At 50.2% G+C, this 13,909-nt stretch overlaps 2 protein-coding genes across 5 annotated transcripts in view; one reads left to right on the top strand and one right to left on the bottom strand.

The window, feature by feature from the left end:
• Nucleotides 1–365: 365 nt before the first annotated feature.
• On the bottom strand, nucleotides 366–11,760 carry FAM167B (family with sequence similarity 167 member B). The gene is made up of 2 exons (XM_075604682.1): nucleotides 10,841–11,760; nucleotides 366–769 (listed from the first exon to the last, which is right to left on the bottom strand). The coding sequence occupies exons 1-2, from the start codon at nucleotides 11,123–11,125 to the stop codon at nucleotides 506–508; spliced, it is 549 nt and encodes a 182-aa protein (XP_075460797.1). The 5' UTR covers nucleotides 11,126–11,760; the 3' UTR covers nucleotides 366–505.
• The window catches only part of LOC142497197 (myotubularin-related protein 9-like), a 40,498-nt gene continuing 37,210 nt past the window's right edge, over nucleotides 10,622–13,909 (top strand). For 3 of the 4 annotated variants that reach the window (XM_075604679.1, XM_075604678.1, XM_075604677.1), the window contains exon 1: nucleotides 10,622–10,722. The gene's annotated coding sequence lies outside the window, so the exon portion shown is untranslated. The remainder of the gene's footprint in view (nucleotides 10,723–13,909) is intronic. The other variant, XM_075604680.1, reaches the window with a different exon arrangement.

The raw sequence follows: 13,909 nt of genomic DNA, 5'->3' as shown, positions 1-13,909 counted from the left end.
CCGCTTGCACATACATTCACATGTGAGAGCACACGGCCCCAGCACTATCATACTAACATCTCTAGCTCTCTGCCTCTTGGCTCTGATGGTTACCCACCTTCTAGGTGCCTTATTACGGCGGAGGGGTGCCAACTTACAGCACTTCATCTCAGCTAATGAGAAGGGACTTGTATGAAAATGGTGCCGTTTGTACCATAACACAGAGCACGTCACATGTGTTTTAGCTTCTTCCTGGGGGATACTTGAGAAAAATGGGGTAACGGTGCTGCATATTTTCCATTTCCAGACCCAATAATTGCAACTTGCCATTTTTAATAAATGTAAAGAATTAAAAAATGTTATTAAATGTTCTGCTGTAACATTAGTACTTTTATGATACAAATAGCTATTATTTTATTTACAAAACGATATATAAGCAACAGTATTTTTTATGTCAGTTTGGGATCTTTTGGGGGTCAGCCTTGGGGGTGTCAGGTCACACGACGCGGGTCTTGGGGTTCTTGTCTCAGCACAGGGAGAAGCGTCGGGAGTTGATGTTCATGCGAGTGACCCCGATGTGTTTGAGGGGAGTGGAGAGGGAGAAGGCGGCCCGCGGTGGGATGTTGCAGAGCAGGTCGGAATCCTCATCACATCCCTCCAGGTCGAAGGTGGCATTATCCAGCATCTCCTTGTGCCGCTCACAGGCTTGCTCCACCTTCAGCTGTGAGATGCGGGATCGCAGGAGCATGAGCTGCCGAGCGAGGAGCTGATCGGAGGCCTTCATCTCCCTCTGGGGGGACAGCAAGGGACGGGGTGACACAGTGCACTCAATTCAAGGTGATACAGGGATACACGCAAGGTGATAGAGGGACACACACACACAAGGTGATAGAGGGACACACGCAAGGTGATAGAGGGACACACACAAGGTGATAGAGGGACACACATGCAAGGTGATACAGGGACACACACGCAAGGTGATACAGGGACACACACGCAAGGTGATATAGGGACACACACGCAAGGTGATAGAGGGACACACACAAGGTGATACAGGGACACACGCACACGGTGATAAAGGGGGACACACGCAAGGTGATACAGGGACACACGCACACAAGGTGATACAGGGACACACGCACACAAGGTGATACAGGGACACACGCACAGTGATACAGGGACACATACTGCACAGTGATACAGGGACACATACTGCACAGTGATACAGGGACACACACTGCACAGTGATACAGGGACACACACTGCACAGTGATACAGGGACACATACTGCACAGTGATACAGGGACACATACTGCACAGTGATACAGGGACACATACTGCACAGTGATACAGGGACACATACTGCACAGTGATACAGGGACACATACTGCACAGTGATACAGGGACACATACTGCACAGTGATACAGGGACACACGCAAGGTGATACAGGGACACACACTGCACAGTGATACAGGGACACATACTGCACAGTGATACAGGGACACATACTGCACAGTGATACAGGGACACATACTGCACAGTGATACAGGGACACACGCACAGTGATACAGGGACACACGCACAGTGATACAGGGACACATACTGCACAGTGATACAGGGACACATACTGCACAGTGATACAGGGACACATACTGCACAGTGATACAGGGACACACATTGCACAGTGATACAGGGACACACACTGCACAGTGATACAGGGACACACACTACACAGTGATACAGGGACACATACTGCACAGTGATACAGGGACACACACTGCACAGTGATACAGGGACACACACTGCACAGTGATACAGGGACACACACTGCACAGTGATACAGGGACACATACTGCACAGTGATACAGGGACACATACTGCACAGTGATACAGGGACACATACTGCACAGTGATACAGGGACACACGCAAGGTGATACAGGGACACACACTGCACAGTGATACAGGGACACATACTGCACAGTGATACAGGGACACATACTGCACAGTGATACAGGGACACACACTGCACAGTGATACAGGGACACACACTGCACAGTGATACAGGGACACATACTGCACAGTGATACAGGGACACATACTGAACAGTGATACAGGGACACACTGCACAGTGATACAAGGACACATACTGCACAGTGATACAGGGACACATACTGCACAGTGATACAGGGACACATACTGCACAGTGATACAGGGACACATACTGCACAGTGATACAGGGACACACACTGCACAGTGATACAGGGACACATACTGCACAGTGATACAGGGACACATACTGCACAGTGATACAGGGACACATACTGCACAGTGATACAGGGACACATACTGCACAGTGATACAGGAACACATACTGCAGAGTGATACAGGGACACATACTGCACAGTGATACAGGGACACACGCAATGTGATACAGGGACACATACTGCACAGTGATACAGGGACACATACTGCACAGTGATACAGGGACACACGCAAGGTGATACAGGGACACACACTGCACAGTGATACAGGGACACATACTGCACAGTGATACAGGGACACATACTGCACAGTGATACAGGGACACACACTGCACAGTGATACAGGGACACACACTGCACAGTGATACAGGGACACATACTGCACAGTGATACAGGGACACATACTGCACAGTGATACAGGGACACACTGCACAGTGATACAGGGACACATACTGCACAGTGATACAGGGACACATACTGCACAGTGATACAGGGACACATACTGCACAGTGATACAGGGACACATACTGCACAGTGATACAGGGACACATACTGCACAGTGATACAGGGACACATACTGCACAGTGATACAGGGACACATACTGCACAGTGATACAGGGACACACACTGCACAGTGATACAGGGACACATACTGCACAGTGATACAGGGACACATACTGCACAGTGATACAGGGACACATACTGCACAGTGATACAGGGACACATACTGCACAGTGATACAGGGACACATACTGCAGAGTGATACAGGGACACATACTGCACAGTGATACAGGGACACACGCAATGTGATACAGGGACACATACTGCACAGTGATACAGGGACACATACTGCACAGTGATACAGGGACACACGCAATGTGATACAGGGACACACACTGCACAGTGATACAGGGACACATACTGCACAGTGATACAGGGACACACACTGCACAGTGATACAGGGACACATACTGCACAGTGATACAGGGACACACACTGCACAGTGATACAGGGACACACACTGCACAGTGATACAGGGACACACACTGCACAGTGATACAGGGACACACACTGCACAGTGATACAAGGACACACACTGCACAGTGATACAGGGACACACACTGCACAGTGATACAGGGACACATACTGCACAGTGATACAGGGACACATACTGCACAGTGATACAGGGACACATACTGCACAGTGATACAGGGACACATACTGCACAGTGATACAGGGACACATACTGCACAGTGATACAGGGACACACACTGCACAGTGATACAGGGACACACACTGCACAGTGATACAGGGACACACACTGCACAGTGATACAGGGACACACACTGCACAGTGATACAGGGACACACACTGCACAGTGATACAGGGACACACACTGCACAGTGATACAGGGACCCACACTGCACAGTGATACAGGGACACATACTGCACAGTGATACAGGGACACATACTGCACAGTGATACAGGGACACATACTGCACAGTGATACAGGGACACATACTGCAGAGTGATACAGGGACACATACTGCACAGTGATACAGGGACACACGCAATATGATACAGGGACACATACTGCACAGTGATACAGGGACACATACTGCACAGTGCTACAGGGACACATACTGCACAGTGATACAGGGACACACGCAATGTGATACAGGGACACACGCAATGTGATACAGGACACATACTGCACAGTGATACAGGGACACATACTGCACTGTCATACAGGGACACATACTGCACAGTGATACAGGGACACATACTGCACAGTGATACAGGGACACACGCAATGTGATACAGGGACACATACTGCACAGTGATACAGGGACACATACTGCACAGTGATACAGGGACACATACTGCACAGTGATACAGGGACACATACTGCACAGTGATACAGGGACACATACTGCACAGTGATACAGGGACACACGCACAGTGATACAGGGACACACGCACAGTGATACAGGGACACATACTGCACAGTGATACAGGGACACATACTGCACAGTGATACAGGGACACATACTGCACAGTGATACAGGGACACATACTGCACAGTGATACAGGGACACACGCAATGTGATACAGGGACACATACTGCACAGTGATACAGGGACACATACTGCACAGTGATACAGGGACACATACTGCACAGTGATACAGGGACACATACTGCACAGTGATACAGGGACACATACTGCACAGTGATACAGGGACACACGCACAGTGATACAGGGACACACGCACAGTGATACAGGGACACATACTGCACAGTGATACAGGGACACATACTGCACAGTGATACAGGGACACATACTGCACAGTGATACAGGGACACATATTGCACAGTGATACAGGGACACACACTGCACAGTGATACAGGGACACACACTGCACAGTGATACAGGGACACATACTGCACAGTGATACAGGGACACACACTGCACAGTGATACAGGGACACATACTGCACAGTGATACAGGGACACACACTGCACAGTGATACAGGGACACATACTGCACAGTGATACAGGGACACATACTGCACAGTGATACAGGGACACATACTGCACAGTGATACAGGGACACACGCAAGGTGATACAGGGACACACACTGCACAGTGATACAGGGACACATACTGCACAGTGATACAGGGACACATACTGCACAGTGATACAGGGACACACACTGCACAGTGATACAGGGACACACACTGCACAGTGATACAGGGACACATACTGCACAGTGATACAGGGACACATACTGCACAGTGATACAGGGACACACTGCACAGTGATACAGGGACACATACTGCACAGTGATACAGGGACACATACTGCACAGTGATACAGGGACACATACTGCACAGTGATACAGGGACACATACTGCACAGTGATACAGGGACACATACTGCACAGTGATACAGGAACACATACTGCACAGTGATACAGGGACACACACTGCACAGTGATACAGGGACACATACTGCACAGTGATACAGGGACACATACTGCACAGTGATACAGGGACACATACTGCACAGTGATACAGGGACACATACTGCACAGTGATACAGGGACACATACTGCAGAGTGATACAGGGACACATACTGCACAGTGATACAGGGACACACGCAATGTGATACAGGGACACATACTGCACAGTGATACAGGGACACATACTGCACAGTGATACAGGGACACATACTGCACAGTGATACAGGGACACACGCAAGGTGATACAGGGACACACACTGCACAGTGATACAGGGACACATACTGCACAGTGATACAGGGACACATACTGCACAGTGATACAGGGACACACACTGCACAGTGATACAGGGACACACACTGCACAGTGATACAGGGACACATACTGCACAGTGATACAGGGACACATACTGCACAGTGATACAGGGACACACTGCACAGTGATACAGGGACACATACTGCACAGTGATACAGGGACACATACTGCACAGTGATACAGGGACACATACTGCACAGTGATACAGGGACACATACTGCACAGTGATACAGGGACACATACTGCACAGTGATACAGGGACACATACTGCACAGTGATACAGGGACACACACTGCACAGTGATACAGGGACACACACTGCACAGTGATACAGGGACACATACTGCACAGTGATACAGGGACACATACTGCACAGTGATACAGGGACACATACTGCACAGTGATACAGGGACACATACTGCAGAGTGATACAGGGACACATACTGCACAGTGATACAGGGACACACGCAATGTGATACAGGGACACATACTGCACAGTGATACAGGGACACATACTGCACATTGATACAGGGACACACGCAATGTGATACAGGGACACACACTGCACAGTGATACAGGGACACATACTGCACAGTGATACAGGGACACATACTGCACAGTGATACAGGGACACACACTGCACAGTGATACAGGGACACACACTGCACAGTGATACAGGGACACATACTGCACAGTGATACAGGGACACATACTGCACAGTGATACAGGGACACACACTGCACAGTGATACAGGGACACACACTGCACAGTGATACAGGGACACACACTGCACAGTGATACAGGGACACACACTGCACAGTGATACAGGGACACACACTGCACAGTGATACAGGGACACATACTGCACAGTGATACAGGGACACATACTGCACAGTGATACAGGGACACATACTGCACAGTGATACAGGGACACATACTGCACAGTGATACAGGGACACACACTGCACAGTGATACAGGGACACACACTGCACAGTGATACAGGGACACACACTGCACAGTGATACAGGGACACACACTGCACAGTGATACAGGGACACACACTGCACAGTGATACAGGGACACACACTGCACAGTGATACAGGGACACACACTGCACAGTGATACAGGGACACATACTGCACAGTGATACAGGGACACCTACTGCACAGTGATACAGGGACACATACTGCACAGTGATACAGGGACACATACTGCACAGTGATACAGGGACACATACTGCAGAGTGATACAGGGACACATACTGCACAGTGATACAGGGACACACGCAATGTGATACAGGGACACATACTGCACAGTGATACAGGGACACATACTGCACAGTGCTACAGGGACACATACTGCACAGTGATACAGGGACACATACTGCACTGTGATACAGGGACACATACTGCACAGTGATACAGGGACACATACTGCACAGTGATACAGGGACACACGCAATGTGATACAGGGACACATACTGCACAGTGATACAGGGACACATACTGCACAGTGATACAGGGACACATACTGCACAGTGATACAGGGACACATACTGCACAGTGACACAGGGACACACACAATGTGATACAGGGACACACGCAATGTGATACAGGGACACATACTGCACAGTGATACAGGGACACACACTGCACAGTGATACAGGGACACATACTGCACAGTGATACAGGGACACACACAATGTGATACAGGGACACACGCAATGTGATACAGGGACACATACTGCACAGTGATACAGGGACACATACTGCACAGTGATACAGGGACACATACTGCACAGTGATACAGGGACACACGCAATGTGATACAGGGACACACGCAATGTGATACAGGGACACATACTGCACAGTGATACAGGGACACATACTGCACAGTGATACAGGGACACATACTGCACAGTGATACAGGGACACATACTGCACAGTGATACAGGGACACATACTGCACAGTGATACAGGGACACACGCAGGGTGATACAGGGACACATACTGCACAGTGATACAGGGACACACGCAATGTGATACAGGGACACACACTGCACAGTGATACAGGGACACACGCAATGTGATACAGGGACACACGCAATGTGATACAGGGACACATACTGCACAGTGATACAGGGACACATACTGCACAGTGATACAGGGACACATACTGCACAGTGATACAGGGACACATACTGCACAGTGATACAGGGACACATACTGCAGAGTGATACAGGGACACATACTGCACAGTGATACAGGGACACACGCAATGTGATACAGGGACACATACTGCACAGTGATACAGGGACACACACTGCACAGTGATACAGGGACACATACTGCACAGTGATACAGGGACAAATACTGCACAGTGATACAGGGACACACGCAGGGTGATACAGGAACACACGCAATGTGATACAGGGACACACGCAATTTGATACAGGGACACATACTGCACAGTGATACAGGGACACATACTGCACAGTGATACAGGGACACATACTGCACAGTGATACAGGGACACATACTGCACAGTGATACAGGGACACATACTGCACAGTGATACAGGGACACACGCAATGTGATACAGGGACACACACTGCACAGTGATACAGGGACACATACTGCACAGTGATACAGGGACACACGCAATGTGATACAGGGACACACACTGCACAGTGATACAGGGACACACACTGCACAGTGATACAGGGACACATACTGCACAGTGATACAGGGACACACGCAATGTGATACAGGGACACACACTGCACAGTGATACAGGGACACACACTGCACAGTGATACAGGGACACATACTGCACAGTGATACAGGGACACATACTGCACAGTGATACAGGGACACACGCAATGTGATACAGGGACACACACTGCACAGTGATACAGGGACACATACTGCACAGTGATACAGGGACACATACTGCACAGTGATACAGGGACACATACTGCACAGTGATACAGGGACACATACTGCACAGTGATACAGGGACACATACTGCACAGTGATACAGGGACACATACTGCACAGTGATACAGGGACACATACTGCACAGTGATACAGGGACACACGCAATGTGATACAGGGACACACACTGCACAGTGATACAGGGACACACGCAATGTGATACAGGGACACACACTGCACAGTGATACAGGGACACATACTGCACAGTGATACAGGGACACACGCAATGTGATACAGGGACACACACTGCACAGTGATACAGGGACACACACAGCACAGTGATACAGGGACACATACTGCACAGTGATACAGGGACACACGCAATGTGATACAGGGACACACACTGCACAGTGATACAGGGACACACACTGCACAGTGATACAGGGACATATACTGCACAGTGATACAGGGACACATACTGCACAGTGATACAGGGACACACGCAATGTGATACAGGGACACACACTGCACAGTGATACAGGGACACATACTGCACAGTGATACAGGGACACATACTGCACAGTGATACAGGGACACATACTGCACAGTGATACAGGGACACATACTGCACAGTGATACAGGGACACATACTGCACAGTGATACAGGGACACATACTGCACAGTGATACAGGGACACATACTGCACAGTGATACAGGGACACACGCAATGTGATACAGGGACACACTGCACAGTGATACAGGGACACACGCAATGTGATACAGGGACACACACTGCACAGTGATACAGGGACACATACTGCACAGTGATACAGGGACACACGCAATGTGATACAGGGACACACACTGCACAGTGATACAGGGACACACACTGCACAGTGATACAGGGACACATACTGCACAGTGATACAGGGACACACGCAATGTGATACAGGGACACACACTGCACAGTGATACAGGGACACACACTGCACAGTGATACAGGGACACATACTGCACAGTGATACAGGGACACATACTGCACAGTGATACAGGGACACACGCAATGTGATACAGGGACACACACTGCACAGTGATACAGGGACACATACTGCACAGTGATACAGGGACACATACTGCACAGTGATACAGGGACACATACTGCACAGTGATACAGGGTCACATACTGCACAGTGATACAGGGACACATACTGCACAGTGATACAGGGACACATACTGCACAGTGATACAGGGACACATACTGCACAGTGATACAGGGACACACGCAATGTGATACAGGGACACACACTGCACAGTGATACAGGGACACACGCAATGTGATACAGGGTCACACACTGCACAGTGATACAGGGACACACACTGCACAGTGATACAGGGACACATACTGCACAGTGATACAGGGACACACGCAATGTGATACAGGGACACATACTGCACAGTGATACAGGGACACATACTGCACAGTGATACATGGACACATACTGCACAGTGATACAGGGACACATACTGCACAGTGATACAGGGACACATACTGCACAGTGATACAGGGACACATACTGCACAGTGATACAGGGACACATACTGCACAGTGATACAGGGACACATACTGCACAGTGATACAGGGACACATACTGCACAGTGATACAGGGACACATACTGCACAGTGATACAGGGACACACGCAATGTGACACAGGGACACATACTGCACAGTGATACAGGGACACATACTGCACAGTGATACAGGGACACATACTGCACAGTGATACAGGGACACATACTGCACAGTGATACAGGGACACATACTGCACAGTGATACAGGGACACATACTGCACAGTGATACAGGGACACCCGCAAATGTTGACGTAATGATGTATTAGATGGATGAGTATTTCTGCGAGAGGTTTCTGGGAGCGCGCTGACCATTTGTTCTACCTTGGCTGATTATATACAAGATTGTGCAGCCTCTTATCTCTCACGTTCTCTAGAATGCACCAATCAGGGCCCATGTATGTTTTTTCGCCCGAGGTATTTATTCCTGCATTCCACTGATTTATTAAAGTATCTATTTCCGCCTATTATTTTTGATATTGTGACACTGGAATGTGACAGGGGAGGGCACTGCAGAGTGACAGAGGGACGCACAGGAGGCTAATCCAGGCGCTGCAAGATTACAAGACATGGCATAGGTAACAGTACAGGGGGGCATGGGTACACTGCAGGGGGGCACTGGGTGCACATGGTAATAGTGACAGGGTGACACAGAGACACTGCGATGTGACACACTTAAACTTTGTGTTCACTCACCAGCTCTTTTCTCAGCCACTCCAGCGCTTCATCCATTGAGTTAAATCCACACACGCTACTTGTGGTGGGGTCTCGGTCCCGTTTGGGGGTGCTGCTTTTCTGAGTGTCCGTTCCCTGGCTCCTCCCCCATGGCTGCTCCTGCAGCCGTAGTGCCCACTCCTGGTATGAGGGCCGGCGTGTCTGTAGATTAAGCCTGGCAGTCAGAGCCTTCACAGATTCCAAGTCTGGGGCCCTCTCACCCTCCTCCTCGCCCAGCTCACAGAATCTCACTGAGCTGAACGACATCACACAGGGCGAGATCAGGGCGGGTGAGCAAGGAGAGTGAGCTCAGGACAGGCGTGCGAGGAGAGTGAGCTCAGGACAGGCGTGCGAGGAGAGTGAGCTCAGGGTGGGAGTGCAAGGAGATCAGGGATGTGATGGATTGGTTCTCACACAACTCAGCATGCAGGAATTTCTTGGGCTGGGCGTGCAAAGGAATTGGTGCAGAAGTGAGAGCTCAGTGAGTGAGTGTGAGCAGAAGTGCAATGCAAGTAAAAGTGGTTCTGTGAATTCCCGGGGGAGGCAGTGTGAGTGTGAGGCTAAGGTGTATTTGAGGTGCTGCCGGTAGGTGCTCTTTAATGATGCTCTGTTCTCCTTGTCTCAGTCATGTTCTCTCTGTCCCGTTCTCTGTGCCTCTTTGCTGTTCTCTGTGTCCCTGTTCTGTGCTCGCCTGTCATATGCTCTGTGTCGCTGTCTTGTTCTCTGTGTCCTGTGCTCTGTGTCCCTGTCCTGTGCTCTGTGTCCCTGTCCTGTGCCCTGTGTCCCTGTCCTGTGCCCTGTGTCCCTGTCCTGTGCCCTGTGTCCCTGTCCTGTGCCCTGTGTCCCTGTCCTGTGTCCTGTGTCCCTGTCCTGTGTCCTGTGTCCCTGTCCTGTGCTCTGTGTCCCTGTCCTGTGCTCTGTGTCCCTGTCCTGTGCTCTGTGTCCCTGTCCTGTGTCCCTGTCCTATGTCCCTGTCCTGTGCTCTGTGTCCCTGTCCTGTGTCCCTGTCCTGTGTCCCTGTCCTGTGTCCCTGTCCTGTGCTCTGTGTCCCTGTCCTGTGCTCTGTGTCCCTGTCCTGTGCTTTGTGTCCCTGTCCTGTGCTCTGTGTCCCTGTCCTGTGTCCCTGTCCTGTGCTCTGTGTCCCTGTCCTGTGCTCTGTGTCCCTGTCCTGTGCTCTGTGTCCCTGTCCTGTGCTCTGTGTCCCTGTCCTGGGCTCTGTGTCCCTGTCCTGGGCTCTGTGTCCCTGTCCTGGGCTCTGTGTCCCTGTCCTGTGCTCTGTGTCCCTGTCCTGTGCTCTGTGTCCCTGTCCTGTGCTCTGTGTCCCTGTCCTGGGCTCTGTGTCCTGTCCTGGGCTCTGTGTCCCTGTCCTGTGCTCTGTGTCCCTGTCCTGTGCTCGGTGTCCCTGCCCTGTGCTCTGTGTCCCTGCCCTGTGCTCTGTGTCCCTGTCCTGTGCTCTGTGTCCTGTCCTGGGCTCTGTGTCCCTGTCCTGTGCTCTGTGTCCCTGTCCTGTGCTCTGTGTCCCTGTCCTGTGCTTTGTGTCCCTGTCCTGTGCTCTGTGTCCCTGTCCTGTGCTCTGTGTCCCTGTCCTGTGCTCTGTGTCCCTGCCCTGTGCTCTGTGTCCCTGTCCTGTGCTTTGTGTCCCTGTCCTGTGCTCTGTGTCCCTGTCCTGTGCTCTGTGTCCCTGTCCTGTGCTCTGTGTGCCTGTCCTGTGCTCTGTGTCCCTGTCCTGTACTCTGTGTCCCTGTCCTGTGCTCTGTGTCGCACACTCTGTCTGGTTTATGAGTCTCTAGGTTTTATTATTATGGCTAAAGGAGCCTCCCAGTTCTACAGGAAACTGCACCCAGCAGATAAAATGTCCCAATGTGCAGGAGACCTGCAGGAGAACAATAACACCCCCCCTCCTGCGCCATCTGAGGGGTGAAAGGTCAATACCAGAAACACAAACTCAGATCTATTTTAAGATCCCGCTGCCCTCTTGCAACCAGCCTGCAAGGAGATCTGGAGCAGGAAGGGGAAGGGCGGTGACAGGATGGGTGAGAGGTGCAGAATAGAACAATCAGCGGCAGGGGTCAGTCAGCTCCAAACTTTCACACGTGTGGATATATCAATACAGCAGGCGTGTATACACCACACACTGCATATAACACAAAGACATGCGTGAGTTCTTGCTGTGTGGACGTGTGAAGGAGCTTTCTATGTGGCTTCTGAACTGGGGCTATAGGAGTTGCTAGTGTAAGGATCCGTGAGTCACGCCGCCCTGCGCTGGGCATAAACCTTTGTTGTTTCGAAGTGTTCACTGCTACCCTTCCCTCCACAGTCTTGTCTTGAAATCTTGGTTTCTAGCTACTCTGTTCCTGACCCGGCTATCTCTTGGACTTCTCCCTTCTATACTCTTGACCCCGGCTACCAACGACGAACCGCACCTCTCCAACCCCGACCTCGGCAAACGTACCAAGACTATCCTCATCTCTCCAATCCTGACACGGCTAATAGTACCTGCAATGATCCGCACCTCTCCAACCCAGACCTCCGCAAGTATCTTGACTATCCTGACCTCTCCAACCCCGACCCGGCTACCTCGACCAATCTACACTCCAGACGCGCTCACGCAGCTGTGGGTGACGTTATATATCTATCCCCGCCTCGGCCTCGCGGTCACGCCTTGTTTGTGGTGGGAACTCCGTTACAGCTTCACACAATGTTAAAGTGGAGATTAATCTGGCTCTGTAAATGTATTTTCTTGACTCTGGGAATTCTGCCAGGTCTCAGGTGGCATCAATCTCCCGGGCTAAGGATTGATAACGTATCATAACGAGCCTCTTCCACTTCATGTGGCGCCAAGGAGATAATGGGGCCCAGGTACTCACCTTCATAAATTGTGCGTTGTATGTGTGAAGGCTTCATATTCTTCGATATTTGTTGCTTGAAATTTATTTTGATACATTGCAACTTAATTGGTACCATTTAAATTAAAACAGAATTGTGTGTATTTGTATTTATTTACAACCAGTATTAGTAAATATTAAGTATTAGTGTAATATTATTTATAAT

Source organism: Ascaphus truei, chromosome 6 (genome assembly GCF_040206685.1).
Source record: "Ascaphus truei isolate aAscTru1 chromosome 6, aAscTru1.hap1, whole genome shotgun sequence".
Taxonomy (NCBI): domain Eukaryota; kingdom Metazoa; phylum Chordata; class Amphibia; order Anura; family Ascaphidae; genus Ascaphus; species Ascaphus truei.
This window is presented reverse-complemented; position numbering and strand designations above follow the sequence as displayed.

Excerpts from the sequence above, each read along its gene's own strand:
- FAM167B (XM_075604682.1), bottom strand. The coding sequence starts at position 11,125 with ATGTCGTTCAGCTCAGTGAGATTCTGTGAGCTGGGCGAGGAGGAGGGT. Across the intron at positions 770-10,840 it reads AGTGGCTGAGAAAAGAGCTG|AGGGAGATGAAGGCCTCCGA; the intron begins GTGAGTGAACAC and ends CTGTCCCCCCAG.